Source organism: Lepidochelys kempii, chromosome 1 (genome assembly GCF_965140285.1).
Source record: "Lepidochelys kempii isolate rLepKem1 chromosome 1, rLepKem1.hap1, whole genome shotgun sequence".
Taxonomy (NCBI): Eukaryota; Metazoa; Chordata; order Testudines; family Cheloniidae; genus Lepidochelys; species Lepidochelys kempii.
Genome location: NC_136380.1, coordinates 322693864 through 322718993, shown reverse-complemented (window position 1 = coordinate 322718993; position 25130 = coordinate 322693864). Strand labels below are relative to the sequence as shown.

The 25130-nt window shown below is 45.4% G+C and overlaps 1 protein-coding gene across 1 annotated transcript in view; it reads right to left on the bottom strand.

Moving 5' to 3' along the window:
- The window catches only part of CELSR1 (cadherin EGF LAG seven-pass G-type receptor 1), a 265989-nt gene extending 245344 nt beyond the window's left edge, over nt 1-20645 (bottom strand). Inside the window, exon 1 of the mRNA XM_073328377.2 lies at nt 16003-20645. Coding sequence (XP_073184478.2) covers nt 16003-19744 — 3742 coding nt within the window. The 5' untranslated portion in view covers nt 19745-20645. The remainder of the gene's footprint in view (nt 1-16002) is intronic.
- Nucleotides 20646-25130: the final 4485 nt, after the last annotated feature.

The following is a 25130-nucleotide window of genomic DNA, read 5'->3' as shown; positions in this document are numbered from 1 at the left end:
TGCGATATAACTCCTGTTGTACCCCCTTCCACAATCTCCACCTTAATTCTAGCTAGTTTTGTTCCCCCTGCAAATGAATGGAAGCAACAGTCCCTGTGAGAATGTCTACACTAGGAAAGGGACCCAGTGTTGACAAAGGTTGTTAACAATGGGTCCTCCCTCCTTCAAATGGTGTTGAAATATTCTGTCCAGATGGAGCCAAATCATTTCCAAGTGTACAAGAGATCTGGTGGAAGTGATCTCTCTCACGCTTTCTTAACTGTGTTGAAAACAGACTGGCCCTGTATAGATTTCTCTGTACTTGATAAGGATAGTGTGTTCAGTGCTCATTATGTAGGCAGTATAAGATTTAACATGTCCTTAACTTTTTACTGCCTTGTTTTTTTAATGCTTGGGATTTGTAAATGCAGGAATAGGTAAGAAGACTGTTGTAACTTAGCAGTTTTAACTGGCTGTTTAGACAAAGTTAAAACCACTTAATTTCCATAGTGTACATGAATCCTAACTATCTGTCCAACTGTTTTTCTTTAACTACAATGACAACTTTTATGAAATCTTTTAAAAGAAGTCCCTTCCTATGGGGCAATACCAATTTTCCCCCCTAAAAGTGTTTCCCCCTCCCCCCCCCATGGAGTGATGAACTCTTAACAAAACTGAAAAATGAGTTATAAACAAACAAAAAAACCACCTAAACATTATTTTAAAAAAACCCAGAAACTCCAAACAACCAAAAAATTCACAGAACTAACAGGACACTGGCAAAGCCCCCTTCTGTATGTTACAGTCCTTTCCCCCGCCCTTTCTCTAACTTGTCTGTTTAGACTGTAAGCACAGGTGCCGTCTTCTGAGCCCCTGGGGTGCTCAACCCCCCAGGCCCTGTCCCAACCTGCCCCCGTCCCCCAAATCCCAGCTCCCTTCCTGCCCCCACTCTTCTCCAGGCCCTGCCCCACCCCTTTCCATCTCCACCCCGCCTCTTTCTGCCCAGTTCAGCCCCCTCCCTCAAGCATGCCCCATCCCCACCTCTCCCCCAGTGCCTCCTGCACGCCGCGAAACAGCAGATCGTAGTGGATCAGAGATGCTGAGAGGGAAGGGGAGGGGTTGATCAGCGGGGCTCCCAATGGACAGGAGGCACTGGGAGGGGGGGGAGCTGGCTGCCAGTGGGTGCTAAGTACCCGCTAATTTTTTTCCGTGGGTGCTCCAGCCCCACAAAGTCAGTACTTATGACTGTAAGCTCTTTGGGGAAGAGGTCATCTTTTACTCTGTATTTGTACGGTACTTGGCACAATGTTGCTACTGCAAAATAATAATTATTAGAAATGTGGACAGAACTTTCTCTTCTGGAATCTGCACAACTGTATGTACACGATGAGCCAAATTCTGACCTTGGGTTCTCTACTGTAATTGACAGGAACCCCACTGAAGTCAACAAATGCCCATGAAGGCTGGGCCTGTATTTACACACATACCCCTGCCATACAACCGGAATGTACTAGATGAACAGGAAACCTCTATAATAGGCCTTAATATTTTCCATGCTGTTTCCATTCTCTTTGTTGATGATTTTTGGAAACTTTCACCACATCAAGAAATACACGTTAGGATTTTCCATTCCTGGACAGAGAGAGGTCCTAAAAAGAAAGCAAACAACATAAATATGCCACCAGCCACAGAAATATCAAGTGGCGAACATGCGGCTATTCTAATCGGCACCTCAACAAGGCTACTTCTGTGAGTAAGGCTTTCCAGGACTGAGCCCCCTAAGTCAACGTATTTCACACTCTGCTTTATTTAGTCTAACTGCAAGATAGTCTTGAAAAACAGAAAAAGGCAACAGAATGCCACCAAGTCATGCAAATGGAAAAGGCATATTTCTTATACAGGTGTCAATGTAGCCAGAATACTATACAGCCTTAAATCCAAGAAAAATGCCATAATCATAGAAATCAGTCCAGAATAGTTATCAACAGGATAAAAGCTATTAGAGATGCTATGGAAATTTGTTAGAAAGGGTTTTTAGAACTTAGTCACACATCAAACCCTATTTATTCTCCAACAATCCCCGCCAGGGAATTACTACTGGTGTTTTAAAAATTATGGTTGGGACTAACAAAGGGAGTTAGGTACCCAAACCAAACTCAGTGGGATTTTGGCACTTAACTCCCATTTGTGCCTTTGGAAATCTCTCCCTACATTCCTTGTTTTAAAAAAGTAGTGTACCTGTAGCACATGTTAGAAGAAAGTCACAGGGGCTTGTGAAGGGACAGTGTATGAACCACCATGGGGAGGAGATATGACCTTGGCTCCCCCTTGCTCCAGGAGGGAATAGCCTGTGACAGCCCTTTCCCAGAAGTAATTTACTTCTCTCTTGGTGGCTCAGCAGCTGGACTGTGCACTGGAAGGTCAGAGCCCAGGCTTCTCCCCCTTCCCACCCCTTTCTTACAGTGAGGAGGAAGGAGTAATAAAGGAGCTGGGGTCCACTTTTCCCCAACCCAAGAGATCATGCAAGAACATGGGGAGGGTCCCCCTTTATGCCCCTGAGTGGTTGCAGAAGTGCCACGATCTGGTGCTTAATAACCCAAAGTTATTGTTTCTGCCTTTACTGGGCAGCAACATAATCTTCATACTGTGATTCTTCCTTCACTGCCACATCTCTTCCCCCCTTAAGAGACCTATCACACGGTGCTACTCACAAATACTAAATACACATAACAACCAATTCCTGAACAATCCATAAACTGAAATTTCTTCACAGAAATGATCCCACAGTTACCACTCTAATCAGAAGTAACATGTTAGAAATCACTGCTTGTTTGCAAATAATTAGAAAACAGAAAAAGGGCTACATTTCTCAGACAAACCATTCACAATGAATCATTTTTCCAACTCTAACTACCACATCTGGTGTGACTTTCATCAGTGAAGTCCTATCTTTACCTCCCCCACCTCCATTTACAACTGTAGCCTCGTTTCTCCTACTCCCCTTCCTACCTCCTTTTATGGTGCACTGAGTACAATGTCAACACTTACAAAATGAACCACTGTTATACTGAGGGCAGTGTATTCACTGTGTAAAGCCATCTTAATTCCAACCTCCGTAAAACTGCTGAAGTGTCAATCATTTTTCATTTCATGTCATATACAGGGATTCTCAAACTTTTTTTGTTGGGCTCCCCTTTGAAAATATTTCAGGCTATAACGACCCCTGTGATAGCAAATTACTGTACATACTCATAGGTGCATTCTCATGGTATTGCCCCCCTTACTTCTGCACTGCTGCTGGCAGCCAGAGAATGGAGGCTGCTGTACCCCACCCTCAGCTCCCTCTCCCCCAGCAATATTTTTTGTGATCTTGCAACCCCCCTGCACACACACAATAACCTTGTGACCCCCTTTTGAGTCAGGACCCCCAGTTTGAGAAACACTGATCTAGAGGAACCCCCAACAACATGTAAATTCACAACCACATAAACTACGCAAACATTTACCACATGTTTAACTTTGAACTCTGGGATTGGGTGCAATGAGAATACTTATATGCATAAAGTTAAATGTTTGCAGAATTGAGGACTTAACCATTGTTAATATTTCATTTGCTGTGTCTGTGAATTTAAAAATGAAAAAGTCAGACACTCTTCACAGCACATCCGATTCACTGAAAGTTAATGAATCCTACAGTTGTTACCAGCTGCTCTTTCCCAACATAAAAAGCACCTTTTTAATGTTAACACCAGCCAATTAAAAGTGTTCTTTTGACAACTATATTCCATTAATGCCTATGTGTGTCTAAAGAGTCCATTACAGTAATGTATCCAAATGGATAAAAAGAGCACTAAACCTCTGTAATCACAAGTAGCACAGACAAACTATTCCAATGCAATTCAACAATTCCAAATAACAACTGATGTCTTGCTAAACAGCAGAAATAGAACACAAAACATGTTGGACTGGGACTGAGATAGCCAGTTTACAGCCCTCCTGAGAAAAGACCTCTGTATTTCATTTACAATTTTGACTAGGCTGACTTTTCACTCTATTTCTCGTATCTAAAAATGAGTGACTACACATATTTTATTCACCTCTTAGAGATTTACATGTCTGGCATTTTTTTTTAATTTGGGGGAGCTGAGAGAACTATAATATGCCATATACAGTAGAACCTCAGAGTTACGAACACTTCGGGAATGGAAGCGGTCTGTAACTCTGAACAAAATTACAGTGCTTGTATGAGGTAAACAGAAAAATGCTCTTTCTTTTGTTTTTTTACAGTGCAAATTTTTGTAATAAAAAAATAGAAAGTGTGCACTGTACACTTTGTATTGTGTTGTAATTGAAATCAGTATATTTGAAAATGTAGAAAAATATCCAAAAATATTTATAATAAATTTAAATTGGAATTCTATTAACAACAGTGTGATTAAAACTGCAATTAATCACACTTTTTTTTTAATTTCATGATTAATTTTTTTAATCGTTTGACAGCCCTAGTTATACACTTTAGACTTTGTGGACTGAGATTCAGAAATACAATTATATTGTGTTCAGTACATCTCAGTCAATGATCTATTAGTGTAGAAATGTCTTGTTAAAGGAGTCTAGCAAAAATAATAGAGGTATGCAACACATAATGTATACATAGAGATATAGATAGAAACAAATATCTTCAGTGCTGGTTACTTTTCACAGTTAACACTTTTCAAAAGGATTATGATGAATAGAGAAACGTTTACCTTCTCACCATTTTGTATGATCTGTTTCAATTGGCAAAAAGCTATTGCTGTCATTTTGCTTTAATATGTGTTTCCTTCCATTTAATTCCTGAATCTCATAGGAGTGGTATATTTTTGTTTCAATAGACAGGAAAACATTTTACTGCTAGGAGAGCAAAATATTTCATGGAAACATATTGACAATATAATGCTGTATTGAGATAAAGGAACCTCTACTACTGAAAGGTAAAAACAACAACAACTTAGGCACAGTGACAGATAACTCACAGCTATAAACTAGCTGTTTTTTCGTTAATTGTGATCGCCAGAAAAAAACACCCAAATAAAATGTTCACTTTTTAAAGAATTGTATGGTCCAGAGTTAGTCTGCTACTCTACACTTGTGAGCCGACAGACACTAAAACTAAAGGCACATACAATCATTTATAAGGCCAAGTGTTCCCCTCGACCTCCCCAAGTGAAATGGAACAAACAGCATGGGTGAGAAAGGGAAGACGGATGCACCAGTTCTATTGCATACTCCCCACTTTCTCCTGAACCCCTAGAATACCCTCCACAAGTGCTCCGTAAATAGGGAGGGGCCACTCTTTCTACAATTATCCTCTTAATCAACTCTGCGAGATTCCAGAAGTAGGTCAATGCTGACCACCAGTTAATATCCCTTCCACCTCTTTGTGGCCCCCTGCCCTCCAAGGAAGTAGATGGGGAGGGCAGAGAATGGCAGCCAAAGATACTTCAGGACAACTACTCTTCCAGACACTCCTCCCCTAAAAAGAAAAGTTTCCCAAAACATCAGTCTATAGTCTGGAGAATGAAGTTTGCAACATTTCAGGAGTACACATGACCCATCATGCCTAGGTGTATAGCCAACAGAATACTGGGACCTTAAACTCTGATGTTCTTTGCTTGGGTGTTACTCACTTAGACCAATGTTTTCAAAATTGTCCTCCAATTTTGGGTGCTACAGTTTCTGTGTCCTCAAGTTGAACTGACTTGGGTCTGATTTCAGGAGGGGCTGAGCACCCAAAACCCCAAGTGAAGTCAATGAGAGATGACAATCTCAGTACCTCTGAAAATCAGGCCATGCCGTTTAAAACTGAGCACCTAAAACTGATCCACCAAAATTAGAAGGCGCTTTTGAAAATTTGGCTGTTAAAGGTAGATTGTGTTAATAGCAGCCACTGGCCAGTAGGAGAGGTTCAGAGGAGAGATAGAAACATTGGGAAGTATTTTTCTCACAAACAGCAACTGCTACAGCCTGTGCACTCCCCTAACGGCTGGCAGTGAAGATGTGTGGTGTGGAGTGTGACATTACACTCCCTATTCTTCACAGAAATATTGTTATGATATGAATATGACATAACTAAGATGTGTTTTATGCAAGATGGGTCATGTGAGGTATCATTGAAAAGGTCATGATTTACTGAATGTGTTTATCCAATTTGTATGCATGTACCATTCCTGTGTCTAAAGTTAGGAATATTATCCACGTAACAATTACCCACACAGTTGTATATGCTTGGGAAACGCCCACCAGACAGTAAACAATCAACCTTAATGGGCCATTAGGAAAAGATAATAAGTCTTCAAAGATGTGGATCCCACATCTTCCCAGGAGTTCTTTCCTGTGGACCTTGCAAATAAACCTTGTCTCATGATTGTCCCGACACTACAAGGTCATGTGATAACATAATCTGGTACAAAACACTGCTGGTACTTTTCCACTGGAAACAAAGGCTTCCTGCCTTATGTAAATTCTATTTAAGGATGGGAAGCAAGGCAATCTGGGCTCTCCATTTGCCTCTCCACCCGAGATGGAAGACAGCTGAAAGATCCTGAAGAAAGCAAGGAATTAAGCTAGGGGAAGGCAAGGGCTGAATCCAGGCTGAAAACAGGGGTTTACCCTGTAAAGAGATATAACTAGAACTCTGAGCAGCAGAAACTCTGCAACCTGCCTAAACAACATTTAGGGTGAGAAATTACTATGTGTAATCTGTTTCCTTAGTGTATTAAGATTAGTTTGCGTGTTTTGTTTTATTTGCTCAGTAATCTGCTTTGTTCTGTTTGCTGTTCCTTATAATCACTTAAAATTTACCTTTTGTAGTTAATAAACTTATTTCTTGTTTATAATATAACCCAGTTTGTGCAATTCATATGGGGGGGAGGGGAAGAAGCTTGCATATCTCTTTCCACATTGAGGGAGAGAATGAATATTTATGAGCTTGAGCTGTGCAGATCTTTCTATACAGTGCAAGACAATATTATTTTGGGTTTATACCCCAAAGGAGGTGTGCATGTGAGGGCTAGGCAATCCCCAAGCTGATTCCTCCCACATAGAGCTGATCTCAATGTCCACTTGCAGCTGGGTGTGCCCCTACCTCTGTGTAAGCTGGAGAAGGCTTGAGGGCCTGGCACAGCGGAACAGGGTAAGGAAACCCACGCTGGTGGAACAGGAGGAACCAGTGGGACCCCAGCACATCAGGTGGCATCCCGGATGGGGGGTTCAACCCATCACACGGTGGACAGATCATAGCCCCATGGAGTGTCTCTTGTCATTATGCAGTCAGGTAGAGCTTTGGGGCAGGGACCATTTGTACCCCTTCCTGTTTGTATACTTCTCAGCAAAATGGAGTGCCAATCCTGATTAGGCCATTTGGACACTACCACATTTTAAATAAATAATTATGACAATTCCTTCATCATTTGAGTAACGTAAACTTCCTACAACTCTGAGTTAGAAGACTTTATCTTCTAACACACAGCCATAAGTAAGAATTATGGACTATAATCATGCAGCTGTCTTTCATAGACAAACACAGAATGAATGTGATCAATAACAACTTGTTCCCTAGTCTTTTTTAGTCTTCAGATTATTGCTGTTTCTCAGATTACTTTACCATGGGATGTGCCAGCTATTGCACTTTCAGAGCTTTTCAAGACCAACAAGAATGTTTCAATTCTAAATTACAGTTTTAGGCTATTCCCACTACAAAGTGGATTCTGTGTCCACATGATTGTTTTGTAAGAAACCTGATGTGTCTGTACATCTTTTCCAAGCATCATGATAGGAATGGGGAGTATCAAAGGTCATTCATTCATAAGTACACTGTAATCTTGTAATTGTATATAACCTGCTGGGATGTCCTGGCCAACGATGTTCTACACTTACAGAATTTACTTCCCTAGTGGCTACAGGGAGCTCGCAGCAAGCAGTTCATGTGTTACTCCTTCCTTTGTTGATACCTGAAACCAGACCTTTTCCCCAAGCTACCAGTAACTTTGTGAATGATTGAAATGAAAGCAAGTTCTTGCAAAAAGGCAGAAACATCACTCATAAAAGAACTGGTTACTCTGCATAGCTGAAACAAAAAAAACAAAAAAACCCTCAAGCCCTCTGCATCTCTGTAGGGCCTGATCCCAGATCACTGAAGTTACTGGCACAATTCTTCATGAATCTAAAAAAGCAAAATCAGCCATAAAATAGAGATGCAAAACCCCAAAGATGTACACAGTCTACACTTCCATAAAGCAATGAAACACCGGACCTCATCACTTGGGGCCAGATCATGCATTCTTTGCAAACCAAAAATGACCTTGCAAAGTTTTCCCCCAATTCCTCCTGTTGTATTTCCATGCCTTTTGTTCTTTTAATCTCAAACCCTGCTAAAAATATCATAGGTGTTTATACAGTACTTATCACTGTAGTATCTGCCCTCTGTCCAAGAGGAAACTGCAGCCCTAACTTCACCAATATGCAAATAATACACAACAAGGTGCGTAACCTTCTGTTCTATTTGTATAGAAAGTGACCAAACTGGTAATGGGGTAACACTGGCATAATGACTTTTTAACTACAATAATGAAAATTATCCCTTGACGATCACTGAGTTAGAATAATAAACATTTACTGCACCACTACATGAGTCTTATCTTAATTTGGGTTTGTTGGTGTTATAGTGACTTCATTAAATCCCACTTTAATATCTAACATAAGGTCAGAAGAACATAGAAGGAAATACTGTTAGCTCACATACTCAGTGGTTTATTTAAAGCACATAACTGAAAACAAACTTTAAGCACTGCCTTCTTTAAACATAACTATAAAATGCCAGCAATAACAACAACTTGATATATAATTTAATTGCTCTTATCTGCTACAAAGACAATGGTAAAGAAAACCACACTGAAGTTCCTTACTTCTACATTTCATCACAATTATAACTAAGGCTGCATGTCTGTCACAGGGGTCACTGAAGTCATGGATTCCGTGACTTTCTGTGATCTCTGTGACTTCTGCAGCAGCTTCTGCTGGCTCCCTGGGACAGCAGCAGTTTGAGTATGTGGGAGGGGGCTCAGGGCTGGGGCACGGGATTGAGGTACAGGGCGGCACTTACCTGGTGGGAGGCTCCCTGGCTTGTCCTTGCAGCACCTAGTCAAAGCGGCCAGGGGGTTCCACACACTGCCTGAGCATGCTGCCCCCACAGCTCCCATTGGCTGCGGTTCCCAACCAATGGGAGATGCAGAGCCAGCGCTTGTGGTGGGAGCAGCATGCAGAGCTCTCCTGACCGCCCCTCCCCTAGGAGCTGCAGGGACATGCCGGTCGGAGCCAGGTAGGGAGCCTCCCAGCCCTGCCAACCCTCCCCCTCCCCAGCAGGGATCCTGGGCCACACACACACACACACACACACAGAACCCTCGGTGCCCTGACCCAAATTTTAGTTATGGGTATATAGGAAAAGTAATGGACAGGTCACAGGCCGTGAATTTTTGTTTACTGCCCTGTGACCTGTCCATGACTTTTACTAAAAATACCTGTGACTAAAACGTAGTCTTAATTATAACAAAACTTATTTACAATTAAAGTGTAGGTGATGTGCAAAATTAGTAGTAAGTTAGATGCACGGTATGTTAAGAAATGTATGTACTGAATTTAGGTATTTGCTTTCAATATTGAAAAATAGTATTTTAGGTTCCAATCCTGCAATGTGCATTGGACAGGTAGACTACGGCTCCTGTCAGAGACCTGTTAACCAAGGTGGGTTCCACAAAGGCACAACATTCCACCTGCACACTGTAAATTGCAGGATCAGGGTCTTAGCTACATTGGCAATGAACTGAGGTCCACAGGAAATACTTCATAGTTATCTCCATCTAGGTCTTTTTAGAACACTTATCACCATGATACCAAGCACCTAATGGAAAACAAATTACAAAAAATTATTCACTTCTGGTAAAAGCACCTATGTGATTTAAGAGTCAAAGCCCCATTTTCAAAAGTGGCTTAGGCACACAGGAGCCTAACTCTCACTGAAAGCCATTGGAATTTAGGCTTCTAAATTACTTTTGAAAATAGGACGATGGCTCCTGTTTTAGGTGTTTTTGAAAATTTGACCCTAAACTTCAACCTCAAGTTTTGAAAAGGATTATAAATGGAATTTTGCAAAAGAAAAAGTCCTACAATACTCCCTCTAATTTACAAATTAATTTTTGATTCAGCTATCTTTGCTTTCCACTTTCTATGACCTATCAGAAAGTTTCTCCCACTTTCCCGAAGTGATGATTTTGTTTCTACTAATGTTACCAAATGGCAGCACCAATAACCACCAAAAAAATAAAATGGCAATAATTTCAAAGTGAGTGATGATCAGAACAGATTAGAAATAATCCAATTAATCATAATGAAAACAAAAATCAACTGGTGCAAAATGACTGCTGGCATTTAATTTTTTTACTTAGGGTTCTCTATTTTTTCCAATAGTCCTGTTTTTTTCCAGAAGAATCATCACAGGTTTACTAGGGAAACAGTTTTAAATAACATTTATCAAACTTAAATTCACCTATCACCAACAAGTAGAAAAGTTTATCAGAACAAGCAGCTGAAAGTCCCATAAACCTTGTTATTTTTATCCAGTTTCCATGTTTCCTGTCATCCCTGAGCGCTTAAATGATTGAATGCTTTTGGTAAAAATATTCAATCTCCATACCTTTAGATCTCTGCAACTGGAGTTAGCATCATGCTTAAATTTTGAAATATTTAAACTCTTAAAAGAGAAGTTACATACTGCAATGTTCTTTTGTCTTTTAAAAATATATTTTGAGGACATTTTCTCACAATCTGATATTAATACATTTTGGCAGTTTCAAGCTGATGTATCCCCAGAATTCAGAATCTAAAATTATGTGTTCTGGGGACAGTGGGTTGAAAAAATAAAATATTATGATTTGGGTTTAAAACACTTTAGACACAAAACCAAGCCCTAAAAGTCTCCTTTGAAAAATACCTCCAAAAATCTCTACTGCAATCTGGAAAAAGAGATTTGATTAAAGAGGCACCAGCAAATGAGAGAGAAAAAAAAAATCACACTTCTGCCTGAAAGAGTTTTTCTTTAAACTACTTTTTCTACAAGTAATATTTAAGACTGTTATGAGAGAGAAATGTGAGAAATTTTTTTCCCATTTATTTTGTGCATTTGACTACATTGTTGTACAGTTATTTTCATTATTTTACCTTTGTATTCATTATGCCCCGGCCCTGCAAATACAGGTACATATACTGAACATTACTGATGCAAGTTGTCCCACTGAGATCAATGGGAATACTTATGACAGTAAAGTTAAGTGTGGGCACAACTGTTTGTGGGATCGGGCACTTAGAAAGTCCCATTGACTTCAACTGACAAGTGGATCCCTATGCAAGACTGGGGCCAGAATCAGTTTCCCACTCCTGTGTATTTTCCTTCCCACAGCCATACGCGTGGAAACTAATGGTGTGGGATGGGGGTGAGGGGATGCTGCAGAATCCCGAGATTTTACACGGGATTCCAGCTGCCAGCCCTGCACCTGGGGTCCTGGCTACCAGCCCCAGCCCCCTTGCCCCTTTCTGCACTCCCCCACCCCAACCCGAGACATGGTCCTGCTCCAGGCCCCAGCTCTGGCGGGTGGTGCAGGTAAAAAGTTTGGGGACCACTGCTTTTCAGTTTCGCTGACTTTCAACATCCCCACTATAAAAAGTGTTCCAGCACCGCTACCCACAGCACAAGAGGAAAAAAATATATATAATTTTTTAACACAGGACAATTGTACTATAAACCGTTAAAATTAGCAGGGGGAAATTAGGGGCAGATGCTTTATCTAGAACTACCTTTAACTCATTTTTACAAACTGACTGGACTGCAAGTTGACGGTGTCCCTTTAATTTTTGCTCATGTTGTTATAGGTGAAGAGAAAGAATATCAGCTCATAATCCTGATCATTTTACTAATTTCATGCTTTTAACAACACTAAAGCAATTGCAGATTCTAAAATTCAAAACCCTCTAGATCCCCACAATGAAATCCTGACCCCATTGAACTCAATGGCAAAACTCCCATTAACTTCAGTGGGGCGAATATTTCATCCCAACTATTCAAAAATTCACACCTTGTGATCCCATACACAGGCGAGGGAAATATAAGTCCAGACCACCCCTTCCTGTAGAAAAGTCCAGAGCAGGTGTAAAATAGAGGACAACTGTGAGATTTCTTTGCAAACTTTCCAGCAGTGGGGGCTGGGACAGGATTTCTTCCCATTTTCCTGCAGAATAAGCTGAGGCCCAGAGATTCACTGCTATCCTGGTTCCCCTGCCATTTGCCCATGCCCTATGAAGGGAGATTTCACACATGGAGGGGACTAGTCCAAAGACTAATTTTCCTCTGCCTTTCACAAAGATTCCCTGCTCGTTGCCAGAGGAAAAGGTGTACATTAGTAACAGTCATCCACACAACCTCACCCCTGCTAGGCTTCCTCTCTGTGCACCTACCCCAGACTTTGTGGTGGGCTTTCAGAGGCATCCAGAGCAAGGAGAAACAGTGTCACAGCACAGGAAAATCCACACACAAAGGAATCCCTCTTTCTGAACTGTCTGGCCAGACTCTTAGGGCAGGTCTACATTACAGAGGGGATCCACACTCTGAGAACGATCCACCGGTGGTTGATTTAGCGGATCTAGTAAAGACCTGCCAAATCGACAGCAGATCGCTCTCCAGTCGACTTCTGTACTCTACCCCCAATGAGAAGAGAAAGGTAAGTCGCTGGAAGATTTCCTCCCGTCAACCCCCCGTGGTGCAGACCCCACGGTAACTCGACCTAAGGTAGGTCGACTCCAGCTACGTTATTCAGTTGCGTAGCATAGGTCGACTTACCGCGGCAGTGTAGACATAGTCTCAGTATGGCTTCTGCAAATATCTATGCTGTTGAAGGTGACCATATTTTTAAATGAAGTGGGTCTCTCATTTTCAAATTTCACTAAATCTATAATTTCGTTTCCTGTTTTTTCCAGAGATTTTTTTGACAACTTTGGACTTTTGTTTGTGAAATAAAAACATGCATTTTGAAGTCAATTACAGCTCAAATAAGAGAATGCTGTTTTATCCAAATGTCAAAGTTCCAAGTTAATGTAATTGTCTAGTACAAGGGTGGCCAAACCCTGGCTCATGAGTAGCTCTTTTACAGTTAAAGTGCAGCTTGCAGAGCCTCACCCGCCCCCTCCCCATTCTCCACCTACCAGACTGGAGTGAGGGGAGCTCAGGACCTCTGCCTTGCAGCGGGGTGGTGGAGTAGGGGCTTCAGTCCAATGGGATGCACCTGGCCAGGCTCGGGGCTGAAGCAGGAGTGGGAAGGACTGAGCCCTGGCAGGCAACCTGGCACTCAAAATTCTGTTGTCATCTGCAGCTCGGAGAGTCAGTAAGTTTGGCTACCCCTGGTATAGTATGTCTCCTCTCATTTGTCTAAGACCTATCACATCTGATAAACTTAATTTTTTATTTACACACACTTATCCACAGAGCCCTCGCAGCAAACCTCAGATGTAGCCCATGTCAGTAGGTGAAAACACGATTGCACAGCAGCAACAGCATTTCCGTATGTCCCCTAAGAGTCCATATACAGCTCAAACTCCCACAGACTCTGACAGGACTTTTGCCTGCATCAGGATTGCTTCCCTGGCTTGATAGGTAGATTAATGACCACCCAGCAGACACATTTTTCAGTTAACTACAGATAACAATGTTGATTATTTCACTCCAAGGCTGTTCTTCTCTCCATTTCACTTGTTAAAGAAAACTGGAGAAAGTGGAGAGGTGAGAGTTTCCTAAATGGAATCACAAGCTCTGTAGACCTCTGCCCTCTTAAATACCTCTATGAAGCAATCTTTTCCCACACACAGAAAACTTTTCAAAAACAGTATCAAACTGACTTTGATGCCTGCCAAAATTACTTAAGAATGCTAACTGATGAAAACGCCTCTTTGAAATATCCCTGGTGGGGGTGCAGCTGTGATAGGGATAACAAGTTTTGAATATTACAGAATATTAATATTAATTTTTAATATTATTCAGAGCTCACATTCTCATAAAATGTAATAACAATGCATTACTCGTCATAGTTGTATTACATGAGACCTCATAAGGCAGCAGCTTAACTGTGCTCTAAGCATTCATGACTTCATTTCCATATTTTTATATGTATTTCACCCACTGAAATCTGCATAAATGGATGAAGACATTATTAGCATGAGAAAGGAATGCTATCATCTTCTACTTCTGTCCCATATGCTCTCCCCACCTAGCCCATTTTAATCACCTTTCCAGCCTTCTTGCTTTTTGTCCAGTTCTTTATCTCCTGCTGTTAGATAAGAAGCTACTGCTTTCTGTCAGCTGGTTCAGGCTGATTGTGACCATGTAAATCACCTGTATGCCTTATTTCAAACATGCAAGCCAATTGCCTGTTTCTCTGTAAGCTTTCAAAGAATGTGGAAGTAACAGTTATGAGCTATTTTACCAAAAATAGTTCCCTTCTAGCATTTTGCATGAACCCATCGCCAGATGACACACACTAATAACCCCAGTGACTGGAGTTAACACCACTTTCCTTTACCCTGCAGCAAACAAAGACCCTGATCCTGCAAACCTGACAGAGCATAGTGCTATCTACCAGGAGGTCTCACTTATCCCAGTGACACTACTAACAGTAGCAAGTGTTGCCACGATTGTGCTGTATTTAGATATCTGAACGATTTGTGTTAAGAAAAGATGTCATTGTACACACTTAGTACTTACATACCCTGTTTCACATAAAAGAATACAAATATTAGTGATAGGCTGCAGAGAAATGTTGCTCATGATGGGCCTTTGAAGACAACAGGAGTTGCGCGGGATCAGGCCCATGATAAAGACAGCATAGTGGAATTTGGGGAGGAGATTAGTCATTGCATTACTGATGCACTGTACGTACCATAATTACAAAGAGTAATTCCATAATAAACAAGAAACTGAGGAGAAAGTGCTCTTCTTTTCTGTGGGGATTGTCTCTCAAGTTATTTAAAATACTGTATTGTAAAACAAAACAGTAACAATTTAGGACTTGCATCCATATGTCAATTCACTGTATAATTTAAAGCCACTACTAGCACAATAAATAAATTATTGTGACTACATACTAGATTAGTTAAGCCTAAAAGACAAAAAAGAAAACTTTCAATACTTATTTTGGTGACACTGTGTGCCAATGAACATCCTCAGTTACACCAAAGCAACCCCACTGAAATTAACTGTGTTATACAGCTATAACTGACTGTTTTTGTAGGAGTTATTTTCTAAAGGATGTAAACAAAAGGCAAAAATTTTGGTTGCTGGTGCAAATGGGTGATGCTCTACCAACTTTACTAGAAAATATGACCCAAAATCTAAAGGAGATTTACCAGCCAACTTTCCCAGTATTCAAAAAGAAATAATCAAATCTTTTATCTTGCTGTTTAAAAAAAAAATAGCAAACCCCCAACTCATATGTACAGTGCACCCACTAATTTTACTTTTCACTGTTCTTATGTATAACTAATTATAGGAGTAAGCCTAAACATTCAATGTAAATCAATCAATGAGAGCTGTGCATTCTTGGTATCTTGAAAAATTAGGTCACTTATTAACTCTATGTATCCACATCTGAAAGTTTTAGCCTAAATAGCTAACTATGCCCAAGGAATATATTTTGCCCTCAACCTCTATATGTTTTTCCCTGTCATTCAAAATATCACTGGCTCAATACACCTCAACATACTATTCATGTCAGTCCACAGCACATAGCTCTGATACATTTTTGTGGCTCCTCTCCAGAAATTTCACAAATAAGTCACTGCGCCAGGAAATTAAAAGTTGTATACAGCATGTTGCTGCCTGTACCAGTATGCTGGTCCAATAAACAAAATTCTCATACATTATTATCCCCTGCCAAGTTTTCTTACCTGAAACTGACACTATCATAAGAGCCTCCAAGGGTCTGTTGTTGTCCAGATCTCGACTGAGTTTGAGTTCCCCAGTGGCAGAGTCCAACAGTAGCAGGTTCAACTCGTTGCCTTGAACAAAAGTGTAGGCCAGGCTGTCGGACACATCAGGGTCATAGGCTGGGATCTTGCCAATCACGCCAGAGGGGAAGCTGTTAGACTTGTTGGTCACATAGTTGTTGAAGAGGATCTGGAAGTCCTGCAGCACAGGTGGGTTGTCATTCTGATCCAACAGGCGAATGTGCACGGTGGCTCGGCTGACGAGAGGGGCTGAGGTGGCCTGCACCACAATCACATACTCCGTCCGGCTCTCATAATCCAGATCCACCAGGGCTGTGAGATCACCGTTGAGCAGGTCAAGCTGGAAGACCTCAGGGATGTTACCCTCCACAATCTGGTACATGATTTGTGCATTTGTCCCTTCGTCTGGGTCGGCCGCACTGATCCGTGCCACGATGGAGCCCACTGGGCTGTTCTCCTCCACAAAGATGTCAAACTCATCCTGTTCAAAGACAGGCGGGTTGTCATTGATGTCTAGCACGGTGACCTGGATATCCACAGAGGCTTTGAGAGGTGGGCTGCCTCTGTCCATGGCAAAGGCCCGCAGGCTGTAGACAGCCACGTTCTCACGATCTAGCTTGCGCAGCGTGCGTATCACTCCAGAAGTGGGCTCAATGTAAAAGTCTCCATCACCATCATCACCACCCTGGAAGGTGTAAAGGAGGCGGCCATTGAGGCCTGAGTCACGGTCGTTGGCAGACAGCTGAAGGACACTGGTGGAGAGTGGCACATCTTCAAAGACCGAGCCCTGGTAACGGTCACGCAGGAAGTGGGGGGCATTGTCATTGGCATCCAGGATAAGGATCTCCACGTAGGTGGTGTCAGATTTCTGAGGGATCCCATTGTCACGAGCTGTAATGGCCAACGTGTAAGAGGCCTGGTCCTCGTAGTCTAGCTCCATCAGGGTGGTGATAGTGCCCATGTCCGGGTCAATGCGGAATTGAGGAATGTTATCTTCCAAAATGTATGTGATCCTGGCATTCTCCCCTGTGTCTTCATCGGTGGCACCGATGGTCACAATAGAGGTGCCAATGGGCTTGTCCTCACTGATGCTCACTGTGTAATGGGAGCTCTGGAAGACCGGGCGGTGTGTGTTGGCATCGGTGACATTAATGAAGACCTGGACAGTGTCAAAGAGTGTACCATCTGACGCAGTAACTGTCAGCACGTACTGCCGCTCCTGCTTGTAATCCAGGGGCAAGGCCAGGGTGATCAGCCCACCCCCACTCTGGCTGGTGATGGCAAAGCGGTTCCTAGTGTTGCCACTGGTGATCTGGTAGGTCACTACACTGTTAATGTCCCTGTCTACTGCTATCAGGGTCAGGACACTGCTGCCCACTGCCGCATCCTCATTCAGCCTGAGCTGATAGACCTTCTCTGTGAAAGTCGGGTTGTTATCATTGACATCCAGGACCGTGATGGCCACACTGGCTGAGGAAGTCATGACAGGCACTCCGTGGTCCCTAGCCTCTACCCCAAAGTGATAGTTCTCCACAGTCTCTCGGTCCAGCTCAGCTGACACTGTAATCCATCCAGTGCTGTTATTGATCTGGAATGGGAACCCAGTGTCCCCACCTGGGGACACCACGCCAGGAGATGGGGACAAGTCTATAAGGTTGTACTCCAGACGGGCATTGTCTCCAGAATCAGCATCCACTGCCTGAACATGCAGCACCGAGTAGCCCAATGGCACGTTCTCCAGCACTGTGGCCTGGAAGGGGGTGCTGACAAAGATTGGGGCATTGTCATTCACATCCACCACTTGCACCGATACCATTCCACTAGAGTTAATCAGAGGGGGCCTGCCCCCATCCTGAGCTTTGATTCTCAGTGTGTACTCACGGATGGTCTCATAGTCCAGAGGATTGATCAGGTCGATGGCACCAGAGAAAGAGTGGATATAGAATTGGCCTTTGAGGTTGCCACTCACAATGCTGTAGTGCACCTGGGCATTGTTGCCCTGGTCCCGGTCAGTTGCCTGCACCTGCAGCACTTGGCTGTTCACCGGGGCATCCTCTGGCACCTGTACCAAGTAGCGCTTCTCACTGAATTGTGGGTAGTTGTCATTCTCATCCTCCACAGTGATGTGTACCGTAGCCGTGGCACTACGGGGACCTGGTTCCTTTCCTTGGTCATTGGCTTCTACCACCAGGTGATACTCAGAGACCTCCTCACGATCCACAGGGGCACAGGTCCTCACTACTCCAGAGCGTGGGTCGATCTCAAAGACGCCATCCCGGGCACCTGGCTCCAGCAGGCGGTAAAGCATGTTGGCGTTGGCCGGAGCATCCCCATCCGTGGCACGGATAGTCAGCACCTCGTAACCCACTTCCATGTTCTCCCGGATGGTCTCCCGGTACACAGGCTGCTCGAACACCGGCCCGTGGTCATTGGTGTCACTCACAGTCACAGTCAAGTAGGTGGTGGCTGAGCGGCGGCGGGGGGAGCCCTGGTCAGTCGCAGTCACCTTCAGCACGTGAGTGTCCTTGGTCTCCCGGTCCAGGCTGCGCGTGGTAACCACGCTGCCCGTCTCCGGGTCGATGGAGAAGTAGTCATTGGAACGCTCGTCGAAGAGCGCCTCCATGGAATACACCAGCCGGCCGGCCTCCCCCTCGTCCGGGTCCTGGGCCCGCAGGGCGATCACCCGGGTACCCGCAGGCTCGTTCTCGGGGATGGAGACCTGGTAGCTGGGCAGCTGGAACTGCGGAGGGCTGTTCGCACTCCTCCTCCTCCTCCGAGCCCCCTGGAGAGAAGGATCCCAGCCGCCCCGCTCCTCTGTCCACAATCCCTGGGGCCCCAGCAGCAGGGTGGGCGCTTCCCCCTGCCCTGCACCCACCGCCCCTCTCTCCTCTCCCCTCGCACCCACGGGCTCCCGTTCCCCCCAAGTCCCCTCCTCCTTCCCAGCCCCTGCCCCGGCGGACAGGGCGCGCTCCAGCCCCAGCTGGAGGAGGATCTCCCCCCCTGTCCTCCTCAAGGCACAGACCAGCTGCAGAGGGGACTCCCCGGCGGGCTGCAAGCAGCACCGAGCCCTCCCCCCTGCCTCCTGCTCGCCGCAGCCCCGGGGGTGGTGGTCCGGGCAGCTGCAGGCAGGGAAGCTGGTCAGGGCCATGAGGGCAGAGCGCAGGTCCCCGGCGGGCCCTGGGGGCAGGTGCCGGCTGGCAGCGGGGAAGCAGAGCGGGGCTGGGAGCTGCCCAGGGGAGAGCCGGGCAGCGAGCCGGGGCCGCGCCTGGCCCCCGCTGCCTGCCCCCCGGTCCCGGCGGGGGCAGCCCGGGCTGTGCACGTAGACTGCCAGGCGGAGCGAGAGCAGCGCCCCGGAGCGCTGGGCGGCGATGCGCACGTGGAGAGGCAGCGGGTTGCGCTTCAGCCGCGCGCAGCCTGGGGGGCTCGCCGGGCAGCCCCCGCCGGCCGCCCCGCTCCGCCTCAGCTGCCCCGCGGCCGTCACTTCCACCGCCTCCCGCACGCGGCGGGCCGTCAGCGCCTCGTCCACGCTGTACAGCCAGCCGGGCCCCAGGGAGACATCCAGCAGCAGGTCCCCGGCGCGCCCGGCGCCGCAGGAGAGGTGCAGCTCCCAGCCCCCCGCGGGCACCAGCCGGCAGAGCAGAGCCAGCCACGAGAGCCAGGCGGCTGCGGGCACCGGCAGCATCTCCGAGTCTTAGGCGGCAGCAGCGATCCCAGCCAAAGGGCTCCTGCAAAATCCATCCACCCCCCTGGGCGGCTCATCCGCCCTCAGCCATGAGCAGCGGGGCCGGGGGACCCTGGCCTCGTCCTCCTCTGCCAGGCGGGGCCGCTCCCTCAGAGCCCCGCGGCGGGGAACATCGCTCGGGACCCGGCTGGAGAATTCCAACTTTTCCACCGTAAAGTTTAAAGTGAGTTCAAAATGGCTCCTCTCCTCCTCCCACTGCTGCTCCCAGCAGGGTGATTAGCATAAACCTGCTGCTTCAAAAACAATCGCACTCCTGCTGCCTGGTAGCCTCCCCCCGCCCGCAGCTCCCGTGGACCCGCTGCCCCGCTCGCGGGACCCGCCTCGGCAGCGCACGCTGCCCTCCAGAAAGTGAATCGAGCAGGGGCCGGTGTAAATCCTCGCAGTGGCCGCGGCGACTCTGGGATCAACGCTTGCGTCCCTCTCCAAGAGGCACAGTCCCCTGCAAACGCATCCCCTTCAGCCCGCTCCTACTCCCGAGCGGGGCTTCCCCTTTCCAGCTATTGCTCCTGGCTCTTGCGGCCGGGGCTGCTCCGCACGGGCAGCGCGTGTCCGTCCTGGGGAGCAGCTCGGAGAAGCTTTGTTGGCGTTAACAAAAGGCGCTCGATCTGGGGTGGCCGCGGAGTGACTCCCGGCAGGGTCGCCTGGCTCGTGCCGCGGAGTTTGCTTGTGTCCGGCAGCAGCAACATGTGCGTTTAAAACCCTGGGGAAGTTGCCCAGAGATCAGCTCGGAGCGATTTCCTGCTGCTGCTTCTCTCTGCCTTTCCCCCCCTTGTATTGTTCCCGGAGAGCGATTGAAAGGTGCAGGGTGTTACTATCTCTATGGAGACCACAGGTCTCTAAAGCTGGCTCGGGGGAGAGAAGGCTGCAACCAGGGCCCGGGGCGGAGTTTCCTCCCTTTGCATTCAGTGCAGCTGCAACCTGAAGGGCGGAGGCGTGGCCGGAGCGGGTGCAAAAGATATAATGAGCCTGTGAGAGAGTAGCCGGTGGCGCTGGATGACTCTTCTGCGGCTTGTGGGGGGTGCAGAGCTCTCTGCTGGCCCCGGGACACAAATACAGAGATCAGAGAGAGCCGGGCTGTTGGCACGCCCCGTGTGCAGACCGCTGACCTGCAGAAGAGACCTACTGACATTGGCTATGCACGTGCTGGCTCCTAGTCTCCAGAAGCCAGGTGCAGCTCCCTCAGAGCATGGAGCTGTGAGAGCAACCTCGGCCTTACCTGCTTTCCAGCTGAACTCCAGTTGCGATCACATGCACAACAACAGCTTCCCTGCAGCATGCCCATAAGCAACAGGCCTTGCTTTGGTGTGTTTTTGTTTGCAGGAAGCTGGTGCTTTTTTGTGCAGACCCCAATCTGAGAGCACAAGCAAAAAAATGAGAAGGACTATTCTTGGAGCTGTGCAGCTCAGAGTTTGCTCCCCGATCCTGGCCGTCATAAGGGCATTAGCATGCCTGCACTGACCTGTCCCCCTATCTATGGCATCTCTGAATATGAAAACATTTATGAAGTTTTGTGTGCTGTGGGGGAAAAAAATCTTACTTCCAAATCGGTGTTCCTTTGTCCTTCATCTTTTTATTGCTTGGGAGACCTTTTCCACCTAGCCTATTGTGCAGGAGACAGCTGTAATGAGGGGGATTGTCCATCAAAGAGTTGTGACCAATCTCTGTATGGGCTGGGCTGCATTGGGACATCTTGCTACACCCTCTAGGGATTGTAGGTAGTGATGGACAAAACAATCCCTTTGCTGCTGGAGTAATTGGAGCTAAACTTCTCCACATGTTCACTGCAACAGCTAGAACAACTCCATTCTACAGGATGTGGGCTTGGTGATCAGTAAATGGTATGCATGAGTGGCGGGTATTAAAGGGCAGGCTAAGCCTTCCCTACCCCAGGCCATGGCTCTACCCATGTTCTACCTGAGGCCCTGCCTCTCTCCCCTGAAGCTGGCAGGGGCTCAGCTCCAGCCAACAGCCTGGAGCTCTGGCCTGCCAGCAGCCGGTGCTCAGGCCAGAGGCTTGGTCCAGCACTGGGGCTAGCCTGTGGCTCAGCCCGGCCAGTGGCTTGGGATGGCTGGGGCAGGGCTCCTCTGGCCACTGGGGGAAGGCGGCCTCGGGGTTCCCTGTGTGTGTGTGGGGGGGGTGCTGTGGTCAGAAGGGGGAGGGCTGGTGGGTTAGCCTCCCCGAAGGTTAGCCCCTGATGGTACGCTTTCATGTAAAGCAGTTCTGAACCAATGTCACAGTTGGACGGTAAAGAGCATTATGTCCCTGGAGGTGCCATCTTCAGATGAAGAATAAAACAAAGTTCCAGAACACCCTAAATATAATTTACTCCCAAAAAGGATGTAAAGTATCTTTTATTGTAAATAAGAATCCAGGCCCCAAGAGAATAAGCAGATAATCTAGAAAACATGATGTGTTCTGAAAAAATGGAGTTTAATAAACATGCACTGGTACATGAAGAAAATGAGATATATTTGTTGGTCAGTTAGACAGTAATGTATTTGGTTTCTGTGGTCCAATGTTTGCCAAGTGTTAGACCACAACTCATTGGTTTTGTGGTTCACCAGTGTATCATAATCATTCTGCAACATCTTAGTTATCCACTAGCTTGCTTCAATACTGTTTCTCCCAATGTTATACTTTGTTTAGAAGTTATTTGCAATCTTTGATGTACAAGACTTTGTGCACTTGCAGGAGCAGATGTGCCCTTTCACTAGCAATCACTACTAACTACCCTTGCTAGGTTAAGAAATAACACTATTACAGAAGATTCAAGAAAGATAACTGCAATGGTTTGGACACCTGTCAAGAATGCACCCAGAAAAGGTTCCATACATGGCAATACACGCCAGCATGGAAGGTACTGGAAGTAGAAGACCAAGGATGCATTGGATAGACACCGTAAAGAATAACAGAGAACAAAAAAAATTTAAAGATGAACAAAGCCATGAAGCTTGGACAAAACAGAGAGTGGTGGAAATATTTCATTCAGCCCCATCATCACTGCTGAGCTGACAGACAGGAATCAGAAAATAAGATAGTATCACACTGTATACATTGGCACATTGTCCATTTACTATTTAGCTAGTAGGTCTAGCTCCACCTAATGTTGCATGCAAGAGTATCACTTTCTTAGTATGATATAATAAATGCATTGCAAAAGTTTAAGATAAATAGATGTTGTATAAATTTATCCATAGTAACCCTCTGAATTAGGAATTTGTCCTAATTCCCAGGCATAAAGCTAAGGTAAAATTGAGTTAAGATTAAAAGGACATATCAGTAATTTAGGGGAAAAGGAGATATTTATAAAACATGAACTATTTAGAAGCTCAACATTTAGTTGAGATATTATCAGTAACTTAAGGGTGCCTGATACAGGGTGGCTTGCCCCTTTTAAGGGACTGAGGCTGGGCCCAACCAACCCTGATTACTGAAGGGACTGCTCCAGCCCACTTGTGTCACTAACGGGCCTGATGGAGGGCAGCTAATTCCCCTATAAAGGGCAGCATGAAGCTATAGAGAGGGGAATCCAGGAGGCTGTGGCAATGACTGAGGTAAGGCTCTTGCAGGAAAGCCCCCAAGACCAGGAGAGTTGTCCTAGCTAAGAGGACTTAGGAATAGTTTGCTAAGGTAGATGGAAGTCAGAGCCAGGACTCCAGCCGAGTAAAGTCTAGGAGTGACTGTTGAATTTAGGACCCAGCTCTAGGAAAGAGAGCTGGGGACTAGAGCCCTGCATGGGAGTAATTTTAATCCTGCTCCTGCTGTTATGGTAATGGGGCCCTGTGGGATCCTGGACCTGCTGTGGGGCTCTACACTAGTCCTGTGCAGGGCTCTTCTGGGCACTCCCTATTTAAGGGGAGGGAGACACAGAATGGGGCTTAGGCTTAGGGGGACAAACTCTTGCTTGGAGAGAGACTTCAAATTAGGACTGAGGTTTGTGAGAAAGGGCTGGAAACTTCCTATCTAAGGGGGAGAGAGCCAGCCAATGGGGTTGGGGGATGGGGAGCCAGTGTGTAAGGATTAAATAAATTGGACCTTAGGTAGGGAATATTTTAATTACTTTGGGGAGAGTGAGTCATTAGGGGCCCTGAAGAGGGGAACAGAGACAGGGTGCTGCAAAGAGATCTCTGGCCATGGTGGGGAGGAGACAGAGGTGCTCAGGCTGCAAGAGGCCAACCCTGTTAGTTGTATTGTTATATGTTACGGTATCTCCAAAACAAATGTGGAAGGTAGGTCGGAAGCCAGGCATGGACATGCAGAGTTAAAGGCACCTAAACTATGCCCTCTTATGATACCATGAAATAATCATGATTGACATTTTGCTGTCTTTGTGGCCCAGAACAAGGCTAAGATACTTTTTGGAGAGCGAGAGATTGGCTTCCCTCTCTTCTTCCCCATGAAATTCAATGGGCCTGCTTGTGTAGGTAAGCTGAGCAAGATTTATTTTTAGCTATCTCCAGCCAAAAACATTTTTGGGGAGGCTTGTTCTACTAGCCTCATGGAAAGTTTTGTATATAATGTTTGCTCTTATATAGAGATCACAATGTGTCCCATCATCTCATGTTGACCTGGTAATGCTGTGTTCCTTACTGTGCAAACATTTAAATAAAATGTTTAAACACACACTCTGGAACATCTATTAAAGACTTGATTCTTGTAGCAATAGATACCTATATATGAAGTAGTGTTACAAACTTAGATCTGTTTGCTGGGTGCTATGTTAGACAAAGCAAAGTCACATTTTAATATAATTATTTCACTAATGAAGATGACAGTTCTATGTGATGTACACCTTAATTTGTGTTAAATACTTTTTTTCACTCTGTTTTCCTAGCTGTTCCTGATCCCTGCTGCAGCAGTGGCCTCTAGTGGCCAAGAAGGAAGTTTGTTTCTCATATAGCCAGCACCATACGAGCGTCGTACAGACCTTTCAGCATTTGAAACTGTGTTTGTGTGACACAAGCCATCAAAATGTGTATAACCAATGGCAAAAATGTGAAAACTTGTGTTTTGTACATCATGCCATACATAACAGATGTTTTTAACTATAAAAACTGCTTGTTAAGGATACTTTCTCTCTGGGAAAGTTAAATAAACCGTTAAGGTATTTGAAACTCTGAAAACTTGAACACGAAAAGGCGGTGTTCAGGAAAAGCTGTTCCTGTCAGTCTAGCATGTCCTCTATTAGTCCATTGGTGAGACTATCTCCATGAAGAATTAGATTCTCACAGCTGCTATCAACATTGGAAGTATACTATTTCAGGGGGGAAGAAAGCCATTATTGTTAACGTCTGTGGCAAACAGAAAACATCAATGGTTTTAGTTA